Source organism: Phyllostomus discolor, chromosome 4 (genome assembly GCF_004126475.2).
Source record: "Phyllostomus discolor isolate MPI-MPIP mPhyDis1 chromosome 4, mPhyDis1.pri.v3, whole genome shotgun sequence".
In the NCBI taxonomy this organism is placed as follows: domain Eukaryota; kingdom Metazoa; phylum Chordata; class Mammalia; order Chiroptera; family Phyllostomidae; genus Phyllostomus; species Phyllostomus discolor.
This window is the reverse complement of record NC_040906.2, coordinates 80,956,098-80,983,788: the sequence shown is the minus strand read 5'-3', so window position 1 is coordinate 80,983,788 and position 27,691 is coordinate 80,956,098. Positions and strand designations below refer to the sequence as shown.

Genomic DNA, 27,691 nt, shown 5'->3' with positions numbered 1-27,691 from the left:
TTAAAAGATTTTATTTATTTGTTTTTAGAGAGGGGAAGGGAGGGAGGAAGAGAGGACTAGAAACATGATATGTGAGAGAAACATCATTTGGTTATCCCTTACATGCCCCACAACTGGGGACCTGGCCCACAACTCAGGCATGTACCCTGACTGGGAATCAAACTGGTGATCTTTTGGTTTGTAGGATGATGCCTGAACCACTGAGCCACACCAGTCAGGGCATCTCAAAATGTTTTTTAAGTCAAATAGGAGAAGACGACAATTGAACTGAGGTAGTGTTGCTAGTGGAGATAGGATTCTTTTACTGAGTCATGGGAAATGTGTTTTGGGAACCCATGGGGACTTGAGGCAAGATTTATTGGAGGGAAAACAAAAGACTGCCACCTGGTGCCCAATGTCTCATCCTCAACCAGGTGGTTAAGCTCCATCTCACTGCAGGGCCTCTGGGGCCACACCAAGTTCAGGAGGAGGTCCAGGACCCAGAGCTGCTGTGCCATTAGCCCAAATTGGCATATGAAGTTTCAGTAGTATAGCTTAGTCTCTGTTACACTCACTTTGGGCACCGTGATTCAGCTTCAAGGCTGTCAGAGCAAAACCTGTGCCACTGCTACACAGAAAGAAAGAACGTAAATGAGCCCCTTAGTTAAGCTCTGATTATATTTCCTTTGATTTGGGAAGGGGTAAGCTTTCATTAAAACTAACCAATCTTCTTTCTAATTCTTCAAGGGCCTGTGCTGGGCCCTCCCCCTATCCAATCCCTTTCTTGGACCTTCCAGGTTTCTGTGCTGTTATCCTATACAATTTTTTCCTAGATTTTCCCAGGATAAACTCCCCTTTATGATCATTATTTTGGCTCTTACTGCCATGCCTCATAGTTTTGCATGGACATCAGACTTTTATTGCACATACTTCAGCAGAGGAATTTCAACTTTACTAGTTTATCCCTTCCCCCAGTAACCTATGGAAAGGAGCTGATTGTTCCCCAGGAGAGATTAGAAAGCCAGTCCTTCCTCCCTACTTGGTGGGGGATGGAGGGATGTTAATCCTCTTGGCAGAGCAATGTGGTTGTCTCCTGGAGTGTGCGGAAGAAGTAGCTTCCAGACTTAATCAGACTTAATGCCTGATGCAGCTTCCTAGTTAATCAGGTTTAATGTCTGATTCCATTTACTCCCTTACTTTGTTAATAACTAATTAAATAACCACCTACTGTAATAGTAGGAAGGTTTAAAATTAGTTAATAAAGGGAAATGTAGAGAAAAGAGTGTGCAGACAGATGTAGTAGCATGTGAAGGACTTCTGGTAGGAAGGGGAGATGAATATAAGGATTTAAAATATAACCAGGGTGGCTGAAAGGATGTGAATGATGGGAGGGTGGTGCTGATGCAAGTGTTCCAGGGTCTGAGGACCCAAGAATCTGTCATCCATGGTGAGTTCTTGGCTTTGTGGAGGAAAGAATTCAACTGTGAGCCAGCATAGATTTTAAAGTGAAAGTGAGCTTATTAGTGACATAGTAAGACAGAGAGTGAGCTATTCCACAGATAAAGTCACCCCCTTTCAGTGGAATTTGTTTCCTTTTTTGAGGTTCATTTAATCAGGAATTAGGGTATTTCATGCGGGAGAAGATATTCAGGATCTCCCCAGGAAAAAAAATGTAGACATTTCTCAGAGGAACTCTGTTGGCCATTTTGTGTCTTTGCATGGGCTTTCTGTTTTTGTGGGGTGTGCCCTTAGCATGCTAATGTGTTGCAATAAGCATATAATGAGATTAGAGATTACAGTTAGGTAAATTAATTGCCATGTTGGATTGAGCTGATTTCTGCCAATTTTAGGCCATAGATCCAGTGGGGGTATGTTCTTCCTTCTTGACAACTCCTGTAGTTTTTATCAATTGCAGCTATTCTGCCACATACCCTTTCTCAGGACTGGATGGGCCTGGGAATGCTGAGAGGGTCATATCAGGCAGATGTTATCTTTAAGATGTTATCATAAAAAGTCATGTCTTAATTCTAAGAGCAAATGACAAGTCAATAAAGGTTTTAAAGGGACTTTGAGGAGCAAGGACTGGGTTGGTATGAAGGGAGGATCAGGAAGATTATTCTTTCCATTATTCACTGCTGTAGAGTGAATAATAAATTCAAGGGTAAGGTAAAGAGGAAATGAATGATGTAAACACTTAGGGCCCATTCAGCTCACAGAAGTGGGTGATCATTGTACTACAGCATAGTCACTGGAGAGGGAGAAGTATTGATAATATCAGAGTAAAATCAATGAGATTTTCTGATAGACAGGATATAGGGAGGTGAAGGAGGTTCCTCAGTCTGGGGACTACAATATTTATAACTTATTATCAATCACTAGAAAAGATATAAAACATGAGGCTGTATAGCATATATGTTAGCAAAATTAACACAGAGACCATAGACAACAATGAAACTGGAGTATAGTGGGGACTGGAGGGGTGGTAGAGGCTATAATGACCAGAGGATTAAGTGGGGAGAACAGCAATGAAGGAAAGGGAGAACTTGTATAAGAAATGGAATTATATGATTAAAATATTGTAGTGGACTGTTTGCTATCTCAAGGTATGCAGGAAAAAAAAATCTAAGAGAGACTGAAAAAGCTGTGAGACCAGCCTAAGATTTCATCTAGGGGAGAGAAAAAAAAGTTAGTACCTAGAACAGGATGGAGGGCAGTGTGAAAGAATCAAGTTGGTTTCTGTAAATTCTGTTGAGTCCAGTGTATTAAAATACTGATTTAATTTGTATATTTTGGCAGTGCTAGTGATATGTGGGAACTTGTATCCCAGGATTAACAACAAACCTGTGGGATTTTATCTATAGCAGAGGTTGGAAAACCACAGCTCCAGGGCCAAATCTGGTCCCCAGCTTGCTTTTGTAAGTAGCTTTACTGGATCATGGCTGCTTTAGAAATACAATGGCAGAATTGAGTAGTTGTGACAGAGTACTTTTGGCCTGCAAAGCTAAATATATTTATTACCTTGCCCTTTAAGAGAAAATTTGCTGGTTCGTGATCTAGAGAAACTGAGGAATGAGTTTACTTTCCAGTGAAGCATAATTTTAGAGATAAACTGATTTAATTAAAAAAAAAAAACACCCACAAATACATGGAGATTAAACAACATACCGCTAAAAATGACTGGGTCAAAGAAGAAAAAAGGTGAGATCAGCCCCCGTCACTGAGCTGCCTCTAAGGACTCAGCAACCTCCTCCTTGAGCTCCCTTGCTTCCTGACATCCAGTACCTCCAACCTGCCTTCTTCTGCTACAGCTTTCTGCAGACTGTTTCCACCAAAGAAAAGGCACCATATTGCATGTCTGCTATCCATAACCTCCCCTCTTTCGATCCCTTTGACGATGCAAGTAAGGGTGAGGATCTGCTTCCTGCTGGCACTGGGGATTATATCCATGTAAGAATTCAAAAGAGAAATGGCAGGAAGACCCTTACTACCTTCCAAGGGATCATTGATGAATACAATAAAAAGAAACTAATAAAAGCATTTAAGAAGAAATTTGCCTACAATGGTACTGTAATTGAGCATCAAGAATTTGGAGAGGTAATTAAGTTACAGAATGAACTATGCCAAAACACCTGCCAGTTCCTTTCAGAGACTGGACTGGCTAAGGACAACCAGCTAAAGGTTCATGGGTTTTAAGTGCTTTGGGCTCACTGAAGGTTAAGAGAGGATTTCCTTGCGAAGAGTAGTATTTCCCTTCTGTCCCTTGTCACAAGTTTAAAAACCTCACAGCTTATATAATATAACCTTTTAGGGTCTGTTTTTAACTTGGATTAGTGTAACTCCTTTATACAATAAACTGAAAAACAAAAAAAAAGGTGAGATCAAAAGATATGAAAGACAAATGAGAATGACAGTATAACCTATCAAAACTTCTAGGATGCAGCTAAAACAGTAATAAGAGGAAAGGTTATATTATTACAGGCTTATATTAAGAAACAAGAAAAATCTCAAGTAAACAACCTAACATTACATCTTAAAGAACTAGAAAAAGAAGAATAAAAGCAGTCCAAAGTCAGCAGAAGAATGGAAATAATAAAAATTGGAGCAGAACTGAGTGAAACAGAGAATAAAAAGACTACACAAAAATTAATGCAACAAAGGTTCTCTGGTTCTATGAAAAGATTAATAAAATTTACAAACTCCCAGCTATACCCACTAAAGAAAAAAGAGAAAAGACTCAAATAAGCAAAATTAGAAATAAAAGAGAAGTTACCATAGACACTACAGAAATACAAAAGATCATATTAGAACACTATGAAAGACTATATGCACCAAATTCAATGATTGAGAAGAAAAAGATAACTTCCTAAAAACATATAACCTTGCTAGACTGAATCATGAAAAATTTGAATATCTAAATAGACCAATCAACAGTGAGGAAATTGAAACAGCCATCTAAAATGTCCCCCAAAATAAAAGTCCAAAACCAGATGACTTCACTAGTGAGTTCTACCAAACACTCAAAGAAGGTTTGCTACCTATTCTCAAAGTCTTCCAAAAAATTGAAGAAGAGGCAGTACTTCCTAACACCTTTTATGAGGCCAACATAACCCTGATACCAAAACCTGACCAGGATAACACACATTACACAATAAAACTAGAGATCAATATCTCTGATGAATACAGATGCAAAAATCCTAGAAGAAATACTAGCAAATTGAATACCATACATCAAAAAGTACGACATCATGATCAAGGGGGTTTCATTCCAGGAGCATAAGCATAGTTCAACATACACAAATTGATCAATGTAATACACCATATTAATAAAACAAAAGATGAAAATCATATGGTCTTATCAATAGATATAGAAAAGTCATTTGATAAGATACAATATACATTTATGACTAAAACATACAACATAATGGATATAGAAGGAAAGTACCTCAGCATAATAAAGGGCATATATGACAAACTCTAAGCCAATATCACACTCAATGGTGAAAAAACTGAGTTTTTCCTCTAAGAGCAAGAAAAGACAAGGATCCCCACTCATACTACTTTTATTCAATATAGTATATATTTTTTAAAGATTTTATCCATTTTTGACAGAGGGAAAGGGAGAGCGAAGGAGAGAGAAACATCAGTGGGTAGTTGCCTCTTGTATACCCCTTACTGCAGACCCAGCCCACATCCAGGCATGTGCCCTGACCGAGAATTGAACCAATGACCCCTTGGTTCATAGGCAGGCACTCAGTCCACTGAGCCATACCAGCCAGGGCATTATTCAACATGGTATTGGAAGTCCTAGCCAGAGTAATCAGGTAAGAGAAAGAAATAAAAGGAATCTAGATTGGGAAGGAAGAAGTGAAAGTGTCATTTTTTGCAGATGCCATGATTCTTTACATAGAAAACCTTAAAGACTCAACCAAAAGACAAAATTTGTATGATACAAAATCAGTGTGCAAAAATCCACTGCTTTCATATATACTAACAATGATATTTCAGAAAAAGTATTGAAAATAATTCCTTTTGCAATTGTGACCTAAAGAATAATATATCTATGAATAAAGTTAACAAATAATGTGAAGGACCTATACACTGAAAACTACAAAGCATTATTAAAAGTGATTGGAAAAGGGACAATAAAATGTAAAGATATTCTGTGTTCATGGATTGGAAGGATTAACATAGTTAAAATGTCCATATTAACCAAAGCAATATACAGATTTAATGCAATCCCCATCAAAATCACAATGACATTTTTTAAAGAAATAGAAGAAAAATATCATTTGACTTACACGGAACCACAAAAGACCTTGAATAGTCAAATCAATCCTGAGAAAAAAGGAATGAAGCTGGAGGTATCATAGTACCTGATTTCAAATTATACTATAGAACTATCATAATCAAAACAGCATGATATTGGCAGAAAAGCAGACACACAGACCAAAGGAACAGAAGTGAGAGCCCAGAAATAAAACTACATGTATATGGGTAAATAATTTTTGACAAAGAAACCAAAAACATACAATGGAAGAAAGAAAGCCTCTTTAATAATTGGTGCTGGGAAAATAGGAAAGCCACATACAAAAAAAAAATAAATAAAACTAGAGTATAGTTTGTTCCCATGTGCAAAAAATAATTCAAAATGGATCAAAGACCAAATATAAGATCTGAAACAATAAATTAAATAGAACAAAACAGAGATACTAAGCTAATGGACCTTGATCTTAGAGAAAATTTTATAAATTTGATCCCAAAGGCAAGGGAAGAAGAGGCAAGAATAAATGAGTGGGACTATATCAAACTAAAGAGCTTCTATACACCAAAAGAAACTGCCAACAAAACAAAAAGGCAACCAACAAAATGGGAGGAGATATTTGAAAACAACATTTCTGACAAGGAGTTAATATCCCAAATATATAAAGGACTCATACAACTCAACACCAAACAAAAAAACAGTTAAAAAATGGGCAGAGGACCTAAAAGACATTTATATGTCTTCCCAAGAAGACATACAAATGGTCAATAAATATATGAAGAGATGCTGAACTTTGCTAGCCATTAGGGAAATGCAGATTAAAACTACAATGAGATATCACTTCATACCTGTTAGAATGGCTGTTATCAACAAGATCGGTAATAACAAGTGTTGGAGAGGTTGTGGAGAAAGAGGGATCCTCATTCACTATTTGTGAGAATGTACAGCCACTATGGAAAATACTATGATTCCTCAAAAAACTAAGAATAGTGTTGCCATATAACCCAGCAATCCCTCTTCTGGGTATCTACTGAAAAATTTGAAAACATTTATTTGAAAAGATATATGCACCTTTATATTTATTGCAGCGTTAGTCTCAGTGGCCAAGACATGGAAACAACCAAAGTGTTCTACAATGAAGGATTGTATAAAGAAGATGTGGCATATGGAATACCATACCACTCAGCCATAAAAAAGATGAAATACAGCCATTTATGGCAATGTGGATGGACCTTGAGAACATCATACTAAATGAAATAAGTCAGTTGGAACCATATGATTTCACACATATGTAGGATACAAAACTGAAACTCATAGACAGAAAATAGTATGGTGGTTACCAGAGGGAAGTAGTTAGGGGGTAATAAATGGTAAAGGAGACCAAATATATGGTGATGGAAGATGATTTGACTGTGGGCGGTTGGCACACAAGGCAATACAAATCATGTATCATAGAAATGTACACTTGAAACCTATATAATCTTATTAACCAATGTAATCCCAATAAATTTTTTAAAATTAAAAAAATTGTTGAACAGAAATTGAGAAGTCAAATAATAGGTACAGAAAAAATGAAATTTTATTCATATTTCTACTACAATGATGAATCTACTATTCATTCAATCTTTCATTCATCTAATAATTATTGAGTGCATACCACCTGCCAGGCAAACAGCAAGGGACCAGCTGGAAAAGTTCATCACATTGGAGCTTCGTGCCTGCAAGTGGGGAAGAGTGGTAAAGAGAAAAAATAAAAGTGACAGTAAAAATCTATAGATTGTGGATGATGATGTGTATTGCAGACAGAAAAAAGAAGAGCCTGAAAGGAGGATATAGTGAAAGTGGGGATAGGTACTTAAAATAAGGTGGTTAGAGGAGGCATCACTTGATACACAGACATTTGAGCTGGGACCTCATGGAGGTAAGGAAGGTTGCCATGTGGCTTTCTTGAAAAGAAGCTGTCCACAGCAGGAGCAAGAGGGCAAATGCCCTAAGGAAGCAACATGCCTGTTATGTTTGCAGAGCAGATGGAGGTGAGCATACCTGCAGTGTCATGAGCAATGGAGTGGAGTGCAACTGAAGGAAAAAATATGAAAGAATAAATAGGGGAGGCAGCTAAGAGGGGTGATTGTAGGGATTGGCTTTTTCCCTGAATGAGAGGTAGATCTTAGAAAATTATGAAAAAAGGAGTAGTATGATTTGAATTATATTTTAAATGATCACATTGCTAGCTACTGAAGAATAAATTGTAAGAGGCCTGGGTAGGTGGAGGTGAACTAGTTAAGAGGTAATAATCCAGATCAGAGGCACTGTGGTTTAGAATAGGGTGATACAGTTGAAGTGACAGCTTCAACAGGACTTGCATTTGGATTGCATGTGAAATATAACACAAAGGACAGGCTAGTATGGCTCCAAGGTTTTGGGGCTGAGCAACTGGAAACATGATGGAGACTGTGGAGAGAAAGCAACTCTAAGTAGAAGATTAGGAGACTTGAGTTTAGACCTGTTAAGGTTATAAGCAAATTCCAGCCAAAATGCAGGCCTAAGTAGATACACTTTACTCCTGTGCACAACCAAAAGGAAGAAAACAAACAAACAAACAAAAACAACCAGAACTGCCAGGAAATTGAACTGTATGGGAAGTCTGCCAACCAAGAAGTTAAAGAGGAAACATTCATCCAGACTGGTAGGAGGAGTGGAGATGGGCAGCCAGGGAGGAGAGGAGTGCAGCAGGTGACAGCTGGTGGACTAGGTGGTCCCACATTCATATGTGGATAAACTGAGAGAAACCACTGGGGAGCAAGATAGGGTGTGCAATACAGGGTCCCCGTGTGGGGAAATAAAGCCTCAAAAGCTCTTTTGTAAAAACCTGTAGGGGATGCAGCAGTGGGAGAAACTCCCAGTCTTGTAGGAGAGTCCATTGGAGGAACCCACAGAGTCCTAGAATGTACACAAACCTACTCACCCAGAAATCAGCACCAGAAGGGCCCAATTTTCTTGTGGGTAGTGGGGGAAGTGACAAAGTGAGGCAAGAGCCTAACAAGTAGCATTGTTCCCTCTTAGATCCCTGCCCCACATACAGCACCACAATACAGTGATGTGGGTTGTCCCACCCTGGCGAATACCTAAGGCTCTGTCCCTTAAAACATAACAGGTATGACAAGACAAAGAAATAGGGCCCAAGTGAAAGAACAGATCAAAGCTTCAAAAAGAAAACTAAGTAATGAAGAGATAGCCAACCTATCAAATTTGGAGTTCAGAACATTGGTAATCAAGATGCTCACAGAAATGGTTGAGTATAGCTGCAAAATAGAGGAAAAAGTGAAGGCTATGCAAAGTGAAATTAACAAAAATATACAGGGAACCAATACTGAAGGTAAGGAAACTGGGATTCAGATCAACAACTTGGAACAGAAAGAAGAAACATACATTCAACCAGAATAGAATGAAGAACAAGATTTCAAAAAAATGAGGAGAGGCTTAGGAGTCTCTGGAACAACTTTAAACATTCCAACATGTGATTCATAGGGGAGCCAGAAGAGGAGAAAGAGCAAGAAATTGAAAGCTTATTTGCAAAAATAATGAAGGAAAACTTCCCCAGTCTGGCAAAGAACACACTTATAAGTTCAGGAAGCTCAGAGAGTCGCAAAGAAGTTGAACCTAAGGAGGAAAACACCAAGACACATGATAATTACATTAGCCAAGATTAAGGAGAAGGAGAGAATCTTAAAAGCAGCAAGAGAAAGGGAAACAGTTACCTACAAAGGAGTTCCCATAAGGCTATCAGCTGATTTCTCAGAAGAAACCTTATAGGCAAGAAGGGACTGTAAAGAAGTATTCCAAGTCATGGAAGGCAAGGATCTACATCCAAGGTTACTTTATTCAGCAAAGCTATCATTTAGAATGGAAGAGCAGATAAAGTACTTCCCAGATAAAGTCAAATTCAGAGCTCATCATCCATCACCAAGCCCTTTTTATATGAAATGTTGAAAGGACTTATCTAAGAAAAAGAAGATGATCAAAACTATGAACAGTAAAATTACAACAAACTCACAACTATCAACAATTGAACCTAAAATAAAAACAAAAAGAAATTAAGCAACCAACGAGGACAGGAACAGAATCACAGAAACGGAGATCACAGAAAAATACTTATCAGCAGAGAGGGTTAGTGGGGAGAATGGGAGAAGTTACAGGGAATAAGAAGCATAACTGGCTAGTACAAAATAGACAGGGGTAAATTAATAATAGTATGGGAAATGGAGAAGCCAAAGAACATAATATGTACAACCCATGGATATGAACTGAGAATGGGGGAAAATGCTGGAGGGATGGGGCTTGCAGGGCAGAGGGAAATAAAGGGGAGAAGAGAAATGGGACAACTGGAATAGCATAATCAATAAATTATACAAAAATATTTTTAAAAAGACTAAAATTGCCTTTGGCATCCACGTAGAGATGGTGAATAGACAATAGAATATATGGGTCTGGAGTTCAGGTGAGAGGCTTCTTGTGTTTTAGCCTTGGATGTTGTTGTCCTAGATATTTGGGGTGGCCACGGGCCTCAGAAGGGTAAAATGCTGCTGAATGTGATGGGCTCAAAGGCTTTCAGTCTTAAAAACTGTAGAATGACACTTTGCTTTAGGGTCCTAGAGGAAAAGGCTTTCTTTATTTTAATGGAATAGAATATTGAAAAATAACAAAAATGATTTTACCTAATTAAAAATGTCTCTATAAATATGGTTTCAATATTTAGCATTTCTTTTTTTAATGAAGGAAATGTGAGATGGTACAAACATGGTTCTGGTGAGTAAAGTTTAGAAAAGCTTACTTTACTTAATGCTTGACAAGCTCATTTCTCCCTTATTTACAAGTCCAGGTTATCTGTTTGTTCCTTCTTACTGAGTTCCTGTAATGGTCCCACACACTGACTAACATACCTCAAAGGAGACTATTTTCTCTCTGTGCTGGTTAGTCTCCATCTGCTGCGGCCCCCTTTCCCCAATCCATCCTCCACCCTTCTTTGCCTTTTGTGTTATGGGAATCTGATCTCCAGTCATACCATCTGGTCTCCATTGCTCTTTGGCTTATTGTTTAGGTTGGTTAGTGGAAGGTACCAGTAGGTTATAAGGAGATCTGCAGTAGTTACAAAAACTCACTGGGCTTGTAACACTGTTTTCTTCCCATCTCCTTCAGGCCTAAGTGCAGTAGGGATTTGCAACTGAAGTCTTCTCTGGGTGTCTCAACATCCTTGAGTATTTCCTCTACTCCCACAATACCTTTGAAAGTAGTCTGATAATTATATTTACTTTAAAATACTTTTTCAGGTTTGTTTTCTGTTTCCTGCTGGGATACTGACTGATAGATAAATCACCTAAACTTTTATAGAACCATTTTGAAAGGTGAACTTCAATAATTCTATAATTATGGCTCCTGAATAGATGTTCCCAGAGTGTAGCCCTCACTCATTTTCAATTGAATTAAACAAATGTTATTGAACACATCAAAGATTAGGAACTGTGCTAAGTGCTAGGGAAGAACAGTGAATAAGAAGAATAAAGAAGAGGTCATGGTTTGAGCAAGCTGACAGTCTAGTCAAAAGGACACCACTTGCTTATACATAGTGCATACCCATTATTTATCATTGCATCCACATTGTGTCTTGTCCTTGTATTATGTACCTAAGGTTGTACTTCAAGGTAACATCTATTAAGAAGCACATGATCCCTAGACACAATTATTCTGCAATAGACCCTGTTATTACCACCTCATAAGAAAATTAAGTAAAAATAATATTCAATAATTGGTAGTTTTATTAAGCCATGATTGAATTAAGATACTAAAATGCATCATGGAACCCTCCATGTGAATACTCAGACAGGAAGTACATAATAGTTGGGAAGGTTTGGGGATGAAAGAGTTAAAATTTCTAATGGGGTAACAGCAGGATGTGTTTTAAAATGTTTTCTCCTTTACTCCTTTCTTACACACTTATATCATTTGTGAGTGAGTTAATTGTATCTTGCCTGCTTTCCTTCCATCTCTCACTACAGTGGACAGAAAAATCACCATTCTTTTATTTGCAGCTGATAGGATTTTGTTATATTGTTAGAAAAGACCTGAACAAACAACTCCTTCCTGATTTTTGCCAGAAAAAAAGGTAACAGCTACTCCTTAACTATCTGATTGGTCAAAAAGTTTTTTTTTTCATTTTGGTTGCATTTTGACCTTTTACAACATGACTGGTAAGGAGTGCTGTAGAGACATGAGAGGGCTGGCTGGGCATCCACAGGCAGCAGCTGACGTACCAGAGGAATGTGTAAGCAGCCAGTTGGATCTCCCTGAGAAGTTGGGGTCTAAACCCTAAGCTGGGATTTCTCAGCCTAGAGCACCAGAGCCCAAAAAGTACTCAGATGACATCCACTGTGAAAAGTGGCAGGGTTGCTTCTGCCAGAGACTGATGACTGTAGATGCAAAGAGTCATTTATAGGGGCAATGCATACATTTTCACTTGTAGCCACTTAACCTGGGCTCTGGCAAAGAGGGTCAGGGCTGAAAGGACTAGAGATGCTTGAGGAGAGACTAGGGTAAGAGGCACTGGGGAGAGAATTGAAAGAGTAGCTGCCGGGATCCTGGTGCTGAGTCATCTACCACACTGCAGTAGCCATCCTGCTCAGGTAGTCCACTTCCCTCTGAGCAGCAGCAGCCTGAGAGCAAACAATAGCCTGAACCCAGGAAGGACCCTGCCCCAACCAGTGGTGCTTAATCCCAACTGCTGAGTGCAGAATTACTAGGTTAACAACTGAGGGAGTCAGCCACAGACAGTACCTTCCTGAAAGTCTCAAACAGGTACCTGAGGCCAGGCTGGGGTACCATCTGACATCACCAGAGGTGGACCCAGAGAGAAAAAACAGGTAGCATCCAAATACTAGATGCTACCAAGATGAAATCCACTGTGGTCTTCTCCATGATTTGTGACATTTTCTTTCCTGCATAGGTTTTTAACATTCATTTCTTGTCCTTCATGTTTGTGCAGATTTTATACTGTAGTATATTTCAATTCACATATTTTGCCCCTCACTTCTCTTATTCCATTTTACTTTCCTCTTATTATTCTTGTTTTAAATTCTGTCTTCTCTCTTGCTATAACTTGTTTCCATTCTGCACTCTTACTATTTCTCCTTCATCCACCCTCTCAAAATCAATTTTCTTGTCAATGGTCATCTCACATTCTTTTTCTCACTCTAAAAATACTTGTATCTTCTCTCCACATTTAGCAATCTTTGGTCGTTGGTTGTGGATAGTGTAGTTGTTGCCTTTTTTCAATTTTATCTCTAGACATTCACTAATTTTTTTACTTCAAATAGTAAATTTTGCTGTTCCCCTCTCCTATACTTTTTAATTCTCAAATTTTAATTTTGCCCCATCTTAGCCTGTTTATTTCTTTTTTTACCTCTTTTCACCCTGCTGTTTTTTCTTTTCTTTTTTTCCTTTTTCTTCCCATCTCAAATTTTAACTTTTTCCTGTCTTAGCTTGGTTTTCATTCCTCACTCTTAGTATTCCCTCTCCCTCTATTATCTCAAAATCACTTCCCTTTCCCCTAGATATCTCTTAAACTTTTCTTTTTCCCTCCTCCCTCCCTCCCTCCCTGTCTTTGTTTTTCTTTCTTTCTTTCTTTCTTTCTTTCTTTCTTTCTTTCTTTCCTTCCTTTTCTTTCCATTCCACCTATATTAATTTTAGCCCATTCATTTTTGATAGAGCTGTGGTGGAGCTTTATCTCCACTTTAGTTCCTATTTTTATTATTATTTATTTACTTCTTTCCCTTTTTTCTTTCTCTCCCACTTTATTTTATTTTTTTAATTTATGTTTAAACCTAATACTATATGCTTCTCTTCTTACTCTATTCTACCTTATTCATTCCCCTTTTTTACTTATGATGTCAATTTTACTTCTTCTCTTTGCATTGCTGTAATTCCCTACTCTTATTAGTGCTCTTCCTTCTACCCTCCCAAAATCATTTTTCTTTCAGTAGGTCATCTCTTATTATTATAATAGTCTTAATCTCTTTACACCCTTAATAATATGGTTCATTTGTTTTAGATAGTGGGTTTGTGGGGGGAGTTATTACTGCATGTGTGGGTTTGTTTCCTGGGCTTCATGGTTTTGTTCTGGAAACACCTACATGACAGCATACAAGACATGGTGGGTGGAGTGACCTTCAATCAACCAGCTGGAGGGAAGGACCCACCAAAGAATGACTCAGCAATAATCAAAACTCAACTACATCCAGTGAGCCAACATAAACAACATAAAGGGTATCCCCAAAGCATCAAGTTCAGGAGATCAAGAAGTCTGCACCACTGAATCACACAGGTCTCCTACCACAGAGGTTCACACCACAAAGGCAGGGAGTCAAAACAGAACAATTTAAGAAGCAGAAGTAAAAATATGAGTCTCCCCAAAAATGGGAAGACAGAGAAATAACTCTAAACTGGAAGGAAAGGAGGAATCCTCAGAAAGAGTGCTAAATAGAAGAGAGGCAAGTAAGCTATCAGATATTGAGTTTAAAACAATTGTTATAAAGAAGCTTAATGAGCTCAGTGAGAATCACAAAAAACAACAGGGAAGCTACAAGGAACTTACTGAGAACTACCTCAGCATGAAAAAGGACATAGAAACTATCAGCAAGTCAGGATGAAATGAAGAATACAATTTCTGAATTGAAGAGCACAGTAGAAGGAATCAGAAGCAGGCTAGATGAAGCAGAGGACCGAATCAGTAAGCTGGGGAACAAAGTAGAACAAAACTTCCAGAAAGAGCAAGAAAAGGAAAAAAAGACTCAAAAAGAACAAAGAGGGGTTCAGGGAACTGTAGGACAACATGTAATGTAATATTATCCATATAATAGGGATACCAGAAGGAGAAGAAGAGGAACAAGGAATAGAAAACCTGTTTGGAAAATGTAATTATGGAAAAGTTCCCTAAATGATGAGAGAAAATGTCACATAAGCCCAGAAAGCACAGAGGGTCCCAATCAAGATGAGCCCAGAGGATCACTCTGAGACACATCATAATTAAAATGGCAAAACTCCAAGACAGAGAGAATCTTAAAGGAAGCAAGAGAGAAATTGGAAATGGCATACACAGGAGCTCTGACAAGGCTAGCAGCTGACTTCTCAAGAGAAATACTACAAGCCAGAAGGGAATGACAAGAAATATTTTGATTAATAAAAATCAAAGGACTGCAACCAAGACTACTCTACCCACAAAGGTTCTTATTTAAAACAGAAGGTGAAATACAGAGTACCCCAGACTAAAGACAGCTAAAAGAATATACCTCAACCAAACCAGCACTGCAAGATATGCTAAAGGATCTGCTTTAAGAAGATGGTGAAACAGAGTGAAAGAGACAGAAACACAAGTACAAAGGAGGAAAATGGTAATGAATAAGTATTTATCAATAATAAACTTCATTGTAAATGGATTAAAGGCTCCAATCAAAAGACACAGGATACCTGGATGGATAAGAAGACATGACCCTAAAAATATGCTGCCTACAACAGACTCACCTCTGAACAAAAGACCTACACAGGCTGAAAGTGAAGGTATGGAAAAAAAATATTACAAGCAAATAGACAGAAAAAAAATGTGGGTAGCAATACTTACATCAAACAAAATATACTTCAAAACAGAAACCATAAAAAGAGACACAGAAAGACACTTCATAATACTCAAGGGAAGAATCTATCACAAAGACATAAACATTATAAACACATATGCACTCAACATAGGAGCACCCAAATATATAAGGAAAACCTTGGAAGACTTCAAGAAAGATATAGACAGTGACACAGTTATAGTGGGGGATTTTAACACCCCACTCTGAACAATGGATAGATCTTCCAAACAAAATATTAACAAGGATATTGTGGCAATGAACAATTCACTAGATCAAATGGACTTAACTGATATACACAGAACTTTTCATTCCAAAGAAGCAAAGTATACACTCTTTTAAAATTCACATGGAACATTTTCAAAGATAGACCACATGATAAGACACAAAACAAGCCTCAAAAAAATTCAAGAAAATTGAAATCATATCAAGCTTTTTCTCCAACTACAAGGGTCTGAAACTAGAAATCAACATCAAGGGCAAAGCTCAAACGCTTTCAGATTCATGGAGCCTGAGTAGCATGCTATTAAACAATGAATGCAATAATAATGAGATCAAGAAAGAAATCAAAAGCTTTATGGAAACAAATGAAAATGAACACACAACAGTCCAAAACCTATGAGACACTGTGAACACAGTCCTGAAAGGGAAGTTCATAGCAATATAGGACTACCTAAAAAAGATAGAAACATTGCAAATAAACAACCTAGCCCTACAAGAAGTGGAGGAACAATAACAAACAAAGCCCAGAGCAAGTAGAAAGAAAGAATAACCAAGATCAGAGCAGAATTACATGTCATCAGACTAAAAGAACAATTCAAAGGATCAATAAATCCAGGAGCTGGTTTTTTGAAAAGGTAAAAACAACAACAACAACAACAAAACTTTAACCAGACTCATCAAGAAAAAAAAAGAGAGGACCCAAATAAATAAAATCAGAAATAAAAGAAAAGAAATTACAATTAATACCACAGAAATTACCAAAGGATTGAAAGAAATTACTACAAATAACACTATGCCAAGTAACTTGAAAAGATGGGTTGAATGGACAAATTTCTAGAAACATATTATCTTCCAAAACTGAACAAAGAAAAAGCAACAGAGTGATGAACAGAGTGATGATAACAGCTAGTGAAATTGAAGCAATAATCAAAAAACTCCTGGCACACAAAAGCCTGTGAATGGATGGCTTCACAGGGAAATTTTACAATACATTTAAGGAAAAGCTAACCCCTATCCTTATGAGACTGTTCCAAAAAATCCAAGAAAAGGGAAAACTCCCAAACTCTTTTTATGAGGCCAGCATCATCCCAGTCCTAAAACCAAATAAAGACACAACAAAGAAAACTATAGGCCAATATTGCTGATGAATATTGGCACTAAAATCCTCAGCAAAATGTTGGCAAACTGCATCCAGCAATACACTGAAAAGATCATACACCATGATCAAGTAGGATTCATCCAAGGGGTGCAAGGACAATATTTGCAAATCAGTAAATGTAATACATTACATTAAAAAAGGTAAAGACCAAAGTCACATGATCATATCAATACATGTGACATATGCATTTGATAAAGTACAGCACTCATTTATGATAAAAACACTCAGCAGAGTGTGAGTAGAGGGAGCATACCTCAACATAATAAAGACCATATACAAGAAACATACAGCCAACATCATACTCAACAGGCAAAATCTAAAAGCTTCCCCACTAAGATCAGGAACAAGACAAGGGTGTATGCTTTTAGCACTTATATTCAACACAGTATGCAAAATTCTAGACACAGCAATCAGACAAGAAAAAGAAATAAAAGACATCCAAATTGGAAAGGAGAAAGTAAAATTGCCATTGTTTGCAGATGATATATAGTGTATAAAAAAGACCCCTAGAGACTCCACCAAAAAACTACTCAACCTACCAAGTGAATTTGGCAAAACAGTGGGATACAAAGTCAACATGCAGAAATTGAAGGCATTTTTGTACACCAACAATGAAATATCAGAAAAGGAAGTTAGGGGAAAATCCCATTAGCTGTAGCAACCAGAAAAATAACGTAGGAATAAACCTAACCAAGGAGGTAAAAGACCTGTACTAAGAATACTACACAACATTGAAGAAAGAAATTAAGGAAGAAACAAATAAATGGAAGCATATACCATGTTCATGGATTGGAAGAATTGACATTATCAAAGTGTCTACCCAAAGAATGAATGGATTCGATGCAATCCTATTAAAATACCAATGACTTTGAGAGTAAATGTAATTAAGTTCTATGGCTTATAGTAGAAATGGAGGGGGAGGGCATGGCCCTGGCTGGTGTGGGTCAGTGGATTGAACTCTGGCCTGTGAACCAAAGGGTCACTGGTTTGATTCCCAGTCAGAGCACATGCCTTGGTTGCTGACTAGGTTCCTGGTAGGGGTTGTGCAAGAGGCAAGCACACATCGGTGTTTTTCTTCCTCTCTTTCTCCCTCCCTTCCCCTCTAAAAATAAAGAAAAATAAAATAAATTACCAATGACATATTTCACAAATATAGAACAAACATTTCAAAAATTTATATGGAACCATAAACAACCCTGAAACCTGAGCAATTTTGAGAAAGAAGAATAAAGTAGGAAGGATCACAATGCCTGATATCAAACTATATTACAAGACCACTGTAATCAAAACAGACTGGTACTGGCATAAGAATAGACACATAGATCAATGGAACAGAATAGAGAGCCTAGAGATAAACCCAAGTCTCCATGGTCAATTAGTAGTTGACAAAGGGGGCAGGAGCATAAAATGCATAAAAATAGCCTCTTCAACAAATGGTGTTGAGACATCTGGAAAGCTACATATAAAAAATTGAAACTCTATCACCAACTTACACCATAAACAAAAATAAAATCAAGATAGGTAAAAGACTTAAATATAAGTCACAACACCATAAAAGTCCTAGAGGAGAACATAGGCAGGAAAATTTCAGATATCTCACACAGCAATATTTTCACCAATATGTCCCCTACAGCAAGGGGCATAAAGGAAAGAGTAAATAGTTGGGACTTCATCAAAATAAAAAGTTTCTTCATGGCTAAAGAAAACATCAGCAAAATGAAAAGGGAACCAACTGTATGGGAAAATATGTTTGCCAATGATACCTCAGACAAGTGTTTGATCTCCAAAATATGAAAAGAACTCACACAACTCCATTTCAGGAAGACAAACAATCCAATTATAGATGGGAAAAGACCTGAACAGACACTTCTCCAAGGAGGACATACACAGTGTCCATGGACATATGAAAGGATGCTCAGCATCACTAGCCATCAGAGATATGCAAATTAAAACCACAATGAGTTACCACATGGCACCAGTCAGAATGGCCATCGTAAACAAGTCAATAACCAAGAAGTGCTGGCAAGGATGTGGAGGAAAATGGAACCCTAGTGCACTGTTGGTGGAAATGCAGACTGGTGCAGCCACTGTGGAAAACAGTATGGATTTACTTCAAAAACTAAAAATGGACCTGCCTTTTGACCTGACAATTCCACTGCTGGGGTTATACCCTAGGAGTCCTGATACACCAATTCAAAAGAACCTGTGCCTCAATTGTTCATGGCAGCAATTTTTACAATATCCAAGTGCTGGAAACAGCCTAAGTATGCATCAGTAAATGAGTGGATCAAAAAACTGTGGTACATTTACACAATGGAATAGTATGCAGCAGAAAGAAAGAAGAAACTCCTACCTTTCATGACAGAGTGGATGGAACTGGAGAGCATTATGCTAAGTGAAATAAGCCAGGTGGTGAAAGACAACTACCATATGATCTCACTTATAAGTGGAACCTTAATCAACAAAACAAACATGCAAGCAAAATAGAACCAGAGAGGTGGAAATAAAGAACAAACTGACCAGAGGGGTGGGGAGAGAGAGATAATGGGGAAAGAAGGGGAAGGATCGAATCAAGGAATCTGCTCAGTGGACAAAGACAAAAGCAGGGAGGGTTGAATGTGGGAGGTGGGGGTGGTTAGGGCAACAGAGAGTAATGGGGGAAAATGTGGCCACTGTAACTGAAAAACAATACAAAATTTTAAAAAATAAAATGAAAATATACAGCTTCTGAATAGTTAAATCAGGAAGTGAACTGATGGTTGAGAGAGAATTTTTTAGCTAGAAAACTTTAAGAAAAACACTATATTTTTTATAGTGCAACAAATAATATAAAGATTTAAATGAGAATATTAAACAGAAAAATAGAAATTATATTTTATTAGAATTATAACCTTTGTAAAATTGCCTGGTGCACTTGAATTTGTAACATTAGACTAGATAAACTTGAAGATGGTACATGGTGAATGGTGTCAGACAGGCTCCCTCACCAAGATGTCTGGGCAACTAAGATCAGCAGTGTTCCTATAGCCTTGAGATAGGGTCCGGTAAACCGTGTTCCCATTGTCTTGAGTGGGCCCACATGCACAGAATCACACTGTGTTATGCAATGTTTTGGCACCCTGCTGGCTTTGTGTACATTTGTTATATAAGGGACTTGGGGCTTCCTGGTGTGGGACATGCAGTTTTCAGCATGTGTGGATCACCCCACCTGTGAATAAAGGCATGTGAGGCCTTCCCATGGCTCCCTGCATTTTCTTCCGTCTGCTCAGATCCTGAGTGAACCTCTCTGGCCTTGAAAGACTGAAAGACAGACAGTATCTAATTTTTAGTGATACAATTCAATTATCATTCAGACTGAGTCATTTAAGTAAAAGCCTAATTGGGACACTCTATATATCTCTGAACTTTACAACAAACAAAAGTTTCAGGATCATGTAAAACAAAATCCATCACATATCTGATAAGGGATTAATATCCAGAATATACAGAGAACTCCTAAAACAAAAAAAAGGCAAAATAAATAAACATTCTAATTAAAAAACAGGCAAAGGACTTGAATAGACATTTCTTCAAAGAGATACAGATGGACATTAAGCACCTGAAAAGATGTTCAACACCATACTCATTAGGGAAATGCAGTCAAAACCACAGTGAGATTCCACTTCACACTGATGAAGATGACTATTATTATTATTTTTTAAGCAAGTACTGGAGAGCATATGGAGTAACTGGAATTCTTATGCTCATCTGATGGGAATGTGAAATGGTGTAGCCACTAACAGAGACAGTATGGAAATTCCTCAAAGAATTAAAGAGAGAGTTACCACATGACCCAGCAAGTCCACTTCCTGAACTGAAAAGAATGGAAAACAGAGACAGGACACATGTTCACAATAGCCAACAGCTGGGAACAACTGAGTGTCTGTCTACAGGTGGATGGATAAACAACATGGAATTTATACATATACACAGTGAAATATCACCCAGTCTTAAACAGGAAGGAAACTGAAACATGCTATAATATGAATGGATCTGTAAAACATTATGCTAAGTGAAAAAAGCCAGTAAGAAAAGACAAATGCTGTTTGGTTGATCACAGATACATGACAGACCTAGAGTAGCTGGAGACAGAGAGTAGAGTGCCAGTTGCCAGGAGCTGGAGGTGGGGTAGGGTGTTGATACCCAGTGAGTACAGAGTTTCAGTTTTGCAAGATGAAGAGAGTTCTGGAGACAGATGGTAGTGACAGTGGCACAACAATGAGAATATATTTAATGTCATCAAACCATACACCTGGTTAAAATGGTAAATTTTACTACAATTTAAAAAATAAATGATAACCAATGATAATTAGAGTGACAATTATAACGCATTGTCCAAACTGGGACACTTTGGGGAGTGGGGATAAATGTGATGGTTCTGGGGAGACCGGGTGCCCCCAAAATGTTCTGCTGCTACCTCAGAGCAAAACATCCACTGGCCCCAATAGAAAACTTGCTCTGGCTGATGTTTGGCAGAGTAACTGTGGCAGAAATCTCATAATTAACAGGGCCAAGAAATAATGGTCTCTGTTACAAAAACTCAAACTTTTAAAGTTTGGCCGGTAGACTTTTGAAATAAAATTTTGGATACATTTCAGATTTACAGTTTAATCTCAGAAGTCCATTCTTCTCTGGGACACTCACCTTTGGTTTGTTTCCCAGCTCAGCCGTCCATACGTGCCTGTGGGACACACGTTTACCTCCCTGCCTCATCCTCTTCCATCTCAATGCCATCCGTCCTTTAAGGGAGGTGCCTCCAAATATCCCCTTATCTGTTCAGCCTCCCCTGATCCACCAGGTGGAAGTTTTCTACTTCCAAACTTTGATGGTGCTTTACTTGATATGAGGCAAACATGAGAGAAAACTTACACTATTGAATGAATGCTATTGACTTCTGTTCAGCTGCCAAGCCTGAAAAGTAACCATAACTAAAATCATCCACCAGCATAAGGAAAATTATCTTCTACCTCCCCTTGTAAGCTCCATGTTTGATGCCTTGGTTTTTCTGGGAGTTTGTAGGGGGCTTGATGCAGAGGGATAAAGAAAAAATGTGATTTGATTCTTGGCCATCGTGAAAACTGGAGTTCCTCTGAGTCTCTTTCATGTACAGAGAGTGGTCATTGTCACCCTTGCTGCTCTCAGACTCTGAGACACTGGGGTGCTCAGGCCCAAGGTTTGGTCCCTGTGCTGCTAAGATCCTAAACAACAGGTGCTGGCTGCAAATTTTCCCTGGTGGCTCTGGTCCTGGGAGGGTGATTCCCCCACTGACATGGTTTTCTTAGAAGGCCTGGATGCCCCAGGTCTGGGCCAGGTCACCCTCACCACACAAATAATGTAGCTTTAAAAAGTCCTACAGGTCACCTGTCTCAAGTATTTCACATCCCTCCCCCAAGTTAATATCACCTGTTTTTCTGTACTCTCACATACATTGTGAGTGGGCTATATGCTGGAAAAGTCTGTTTCTTTGAGGTTTTTTGTTTGTTTCTTTGTTCAGTAGTTCATTTTGCAAACATTCAGCTCACCTCATGCTTAGTGTACACAAGGATTCCTTTCTTACAGCTGTGAGCCCCTGGATGGCCAACTTATCGGTAAAGAAACACAGGCTCACCCGATTTACAGGAGAATGGAAGCCTTAGGTGGCTTCATGAGACCAAGGGCGACATCAGAGCAGATGACGGGACATCTCAGGCTTGTGACCAAAAGGGTATACTTTGACCAGTTCCAACACACTAGGGTGGTTATAATCAAACAGAGGAAATGAGTGTTGGCAAATATCAGGGACTTATTGGTGGTCTGGCTGGAGGCTATGTGACAAGGAGACAATATTTATGATGATTCCTCTTAGCTTCCATGTAAAGGATAGAAGTGGAGATTCTTGAGTCCAAACTGAGCTGGATCTCTTTTGCCAAAAAATGTTGCCCTAGTTTTCCTTTGGTCTCCCTAGTCTCCTAAGTTTATTGATACATTGCAAACACGTGTTAACAAATTAATCACAAATTTAATAAAGTTTAAATAGGTTTCCTTGAATAAGATGGCCCTGGTTTTAGTTTGGGCTTTATGACTTAACATTACATGAAAATATAATATATAATAATTAGCAACTGCCTGTTTTGTGGACTCTGGGTAAAAATGGAAGCCATTGAAAAAAGTCTTGCCCTGGTTGATTCAGAAAGAGCAATCATGTGACATAGGTCTCATCTAGAAGAACATTAATGTTAATTTCTCAAAACCTATACACTAAGCATCATAGATGCTGTTTGATAAACAAATAGAATAGAGAAAATGTACCAAGGAGAGCAAGACATGTGAATGCTCTAAAATTTGATTTGTCATCCTCATACTGATGGTCGGGTGGGTTGTGTAAAAGCTCAGGCCAGGGCCTTCTGAGCTGCTGCTTGAGGAAGTAAAGCTGTCAGGATGGGCTTCAGACAGAATCAATTGTCTTTACAAAAGGCCATTTAATACCACTTATTCATTATAAAACACATTAAGAACAACAATCAAAATTATCTTTCTGTAACCAGGTTACAAAAAATGATTGAACTGGCCCCGTATACCCTGGCCTTCTGCCCATGCTTCTGTGAGATGGTTTTAACAACTATTTTCTATCACTTGGAGGAAACATGAGGGGAGGTTCACTGGTACTGGGAGCCTGGAGTGAGGAGGAGAGTCAGGGAAGGTTGCTGGCCCTCTTTAAGCTTTATTCTACCAGCTCAGGACAAAATGGAAGTCTCTGGGGCCCCTAGCAGCAGGGCTCTGGGCCCTTAAACCACTGCTCTCTCTCCTCCGTCCTGGGGTAGCCTGGAACTCTCCATGAGGTCTCCTGACCTTGCCTCTTTTTCATTTCCCTCAGGGAATTGAAGAACATCCTTCTGGGTGGGAAGAAATAAAGCCTCCAAGTCCAATCACATGTTTGTGAGAATGTTAACTCCAGCTGCACCTCTTCCCGGTCTTTGTTAAACAACAGCTTCCATTGTTGGCAGAAGGGCCTGGCCTTTCTTAGAGCTGATAAAATGTTGCCCCGGAGCACTTGGGAAGGAAAGTTAGCTGCGGCATAGCTCCTACCTCCCCCCACCTCCCCACTTGAAGGTCGGATGCATCTTTTGAGAGGGCAAGTTGGCAAATGGAGTTTGAGGGGACTAGCCGACTATGAACCTGCCCTACAAGCTTCTCTAGGTTTCTCCATTGCCCTGCAGCCCTGGGACCTGGGCTGAGCCTCCAAGAACCCAGTCTTTACTTTGCCCTGGGCTGGGGCCTGAGGGGTTCTGGGGAAAAGGCTCCAAAGGTCCGAAGGAGCTGGGTCATGGGTTTCCTGTGTAGACAAGGCTCAGCTCTGTCCTTGGTCCATTCTGTCTGAGATGCTGGTGTCTAGGGGAGCCTCAGTTCATGGACAGAAGGAAGGGCCTCAGGAGTGGGGTTATTTGGAGTCCCAGGTGTTTCTCAGAGGAGTTTCCAAACCCAAAAGCATGGGTGTGGTCCAGGGAGGTGTTCATAGAATTTGTCCATCTCTGTGGTCCCAAAAGGATGGTGTGTATCCTTCTGGCTGCCTGGCCCTCTCCCTCAGGCTGCAGGAGTCTGGACCTCATACTGCTGGCTCCATAGGCATTCATAGTGGTGTCTCCTAGCCACAGAGCGGGAGACCCAAGGGCTTGTTGACTCCACAGCACAAGTGTTTCTGGGTCTCTGGCAGTAACACAAGCCCAAATGTGCCCATTTATCCCATTAAGAATGGTGGGGGCAGGGGGTCCAGGTGTGCAGAGCAGTATGTGGTCTCACGTGGACCAAGGTGTCCCATATCTGATTTGAAGGACTGCTGTGTATGTTGAGGAAAAATGGACAGGAGGGATTTGGGAGCCAGAAGTCAGGTACAGGAGTAGGAGAAGTGGTCTTTCTTCTGGAAGCAGGATCAGGCCATGACTCTTCCCCTGACTCTCCAGCACTCAGGTTGTAGCTGGAAGGCAGCCCCAGAGCGAGCCAGTTTCCCCACTCTCGAGTCCTGCCATGCTGGTCCTGGGGACGCTGGAGCCTCCAGCAGAGTGTTCTTACTTGTCTTTTGGCCTGTGCCTGGACCAGGGCCCTCCAAAGGCTCCACTTGGGGTGGGATGTACCCACTTCCCCCAGTAGATGGACAGAGAGGGGAAGGGGGCTAATCTCTCAGGAAGGGTCCTGTGTAGGTGGTCGTCAAACTCTGCCTGGCTACCCATCTGCTTTTGGCATTAGAAAGCAGATCCCGAGGTTGGGGTCCTGGCAGGTCTCATTTACCTGATGATCTTTTGGAAACTGGAGGCTATGGGCAGGAGAGGTCTGACTCTTGTGGCCTGCAAACGCTGTGCTTTTTGGTGAGGGGGTGCCAGTCAAAAGGTATGCCTTCAGTGTATGACTTCACCAGGCCTGAATGTGGTGATCAAAACTGAGTAGGCTACAGGGGCCAAAAGAAAGCATCATTCTGGACCCTGAACATAGCAGGCTGTGGTCAGGACAGCCAGCCTAAGTGGGCCCTTTTTGACAGGCAGGCAGCCTGTGTGGTTTCTGAGTGTCCAGCATTCCCCCTTCCCACATAAGTCAGCACTCCCAAGACTCACCTTCCTGGGGTCATGGGGGAAACTTGCCAATTTTTGGCCATCTACCTTCAAGCGACTTGGGTCAGCTGGGCGAACAGCAGAGTTGAGATGTGGGTTCGCCAAGTTCACAGCTCTCCTTGCTTGTGTCAGAGATGGGAAATGGGAGTAGCCCTGGCTGTCCTGGGCCCTGCAGGGAAAGGAGGGAGGTGTGGTGTGGGGGTCCACCGAGGTATCAGAGGGGCCCCTCCAGACAGCCTTCACTTCCAGGTGCAACATTCCGCCATACTCCCAAGAAGCCTACGGTTGGCCCCAGGGAAGCTGCAAGAACATGGCCCTGACCCAGCAACACTGAGGAGCAGCTCAACTGTAGAACTCAGTAACTGCCCTCTGAGTTCCCAGGACCAGTGTGAATAGGGTGCTTTGCCCCAGTGGAGTCCCTGACCTCCAGCCTCCAGGCCCCAATACCTTACAGCAGGGCTTCACCTCTCTTCCCACTGCCACAGTCCCCCCACCTCCAACCCAGACAGTACTTGTTCTGCTAGAGGGACCTGTCATTCTCTCCCAGGGAGGCTGGTTTGGGGAGTGGGGTATACACCAGGCACAGAGCACCATTGCTCCTCCACCAACGCTCAGGAGGGGCATCTACCCTGTTATACAGGATAGACACCCACATACCTGAGAACTCACTATGGAGATGGTGGGGGATGGAGGTTTCATGGATTTCAGGGGGTCCCACCAGGATTACCTGTGGCCACTTCCCAGCATGTTCTGCTCCCTGTGCACAGCAGGTGTTTGACACCTGAATCTTTGAGCAATCCCATGTAGCATGGACTCCTGGCCCCCGGGAGAGTTTGCAGGATGGCTCAAGGGAGGGGAGATGGTGGTGGGAAGTGGCAACTGGGCAGGAGGTGAGGAAAGGCTAGTGAACCCTCTGCCCAGGGAGCCAAAGGCCAGAAAAAGACTAAGAGGGGGATTCGGGAAGAGAGGACACTGACTAGCAGTGTTGGAGACCACTTGGGCAAGGGGGGTGGGGAAGCAGAGGAATGGGCACTGACAGGGCAGGGGATGCAGGGGACCCCAGAGGACCTGTGGAGACTGCTGGCTTTCTGGCCTGCCAGGAAAGAAGAGGGCTTGCTGACCACAGATAGGAACTTGGTTTGGTGAGGTGGGGTGGCAGGGGCAGGGACAGGCCTAGGCCCAGAAGTGGCATCCTGTGGAGGGCAGGGGGAGAGGGTAACAAGTAAGAGTGAAGAGGCAGAGGAAGGAGGAGTGGGAAAGTGTGGTCTTGGAATAGGAGCAAAAGAGACACGTTTCTTCTTCATTGTTGTCAATGCAGAGAGTAAGAGTCTGACCCAAACGTGGGGTTCTAGGATCTCAGGTGTCTGCCTCTGTTCCCTCAGGATGTGTCTTTGTGACCTGAGAGCAGAGAATTCTAGACAGAGTGACCTGGAGGGCCCTCCTGCCACACAAGTGTGTGCAGTGTACAGATCAGTAAACCGGGGTTTTGATGGAGACTGTCAAAGGCACTGCTTGGGCCAGAACCAGAGCATGTCCTTCCTACAGCCTGAGTCACCTGGGCTGAGGCTGCATCCAGGCCCACTTGCTGCCCAGGAGGCTGCCTGAGAGCTGGGCTGGCAGGTGCTCTGGAGTGGTCCTCACTTCCTTGGCACATCCACCCTTTCCCAGTAGCCCCTCCATAGGAGGGTCAAGGGACTCAGCTGGTCCCTGAACTTGGGTGCCTGGAAGATGCCTGGGCTGAGGAATATCCTGGAATGAACAGGAACAACTTTCTGGAGTGTTGCTCCAGAAGCAAAAGCCCAGAGAGCTGAGTCCTCCCAGGACTATATGCTAGGACACAGTGAGCCAGGCACAGATCCCAAGCCTGTCCCTATCCTCCGCAGTTCCCTGCCCTGATCCAGGAGAAGGACCAGTAACCACAGTCAGGGAAGAAACCCATCTGTGTGGTCACTTGTCACTCAAGTAGAAATATACCCCATTCTCTGGGTCTCCAGAAGGACTTTGGTACTTCTGAGGACAATGGTGGAAATTTCCTAGCACTGGACCCCAGCCCCAGGAAACCTGACATGGAAAGGAGCAAACCCACACCCTCCCACATGGGACTGAATGAATTTTCCCAGGACTCCATGAGCCCAACAATTGGGGCTAAGGGACCTGGGGGACTGGAGTCTTAATGGACTCACCTCACAAATCCAGTGACCCTTTGTCTAGGTTCTGCTCTGTCCCCAAGCAAATTCCCTAGAAATTCTGCACCCCATCAAGTCACCAAGGGCTG

At 40.8% G+C, this 27,691-nt stretch overlaps 1 protein-coding gene across 1 annotated transcript; it reads left to right on the top strand.

Moving 5' to 3' along the window:
* The first annotated feature begins 3,317 nt into the window (after window positions 1–3,317).
* On the top strand, window positions 3,318–3,779 carry LOC114495412 (eukaryotic translation initiation factor 1-like). Its single transcript, XM_036022558.1, has one exon. It carries the CDS (start codon window positions 3,331–3,333, stop codon window positions 3,670–3,672), a length of 342 nt encoding a protein of 113 aa, XP_035878451.1. The 5' UTR covers window positions 3,318–3,330; the 3' UTR covers window positions 3,673–3,779.
* Window positions 3,780–27,691: the final 23,912 nt, after the last annotated feature.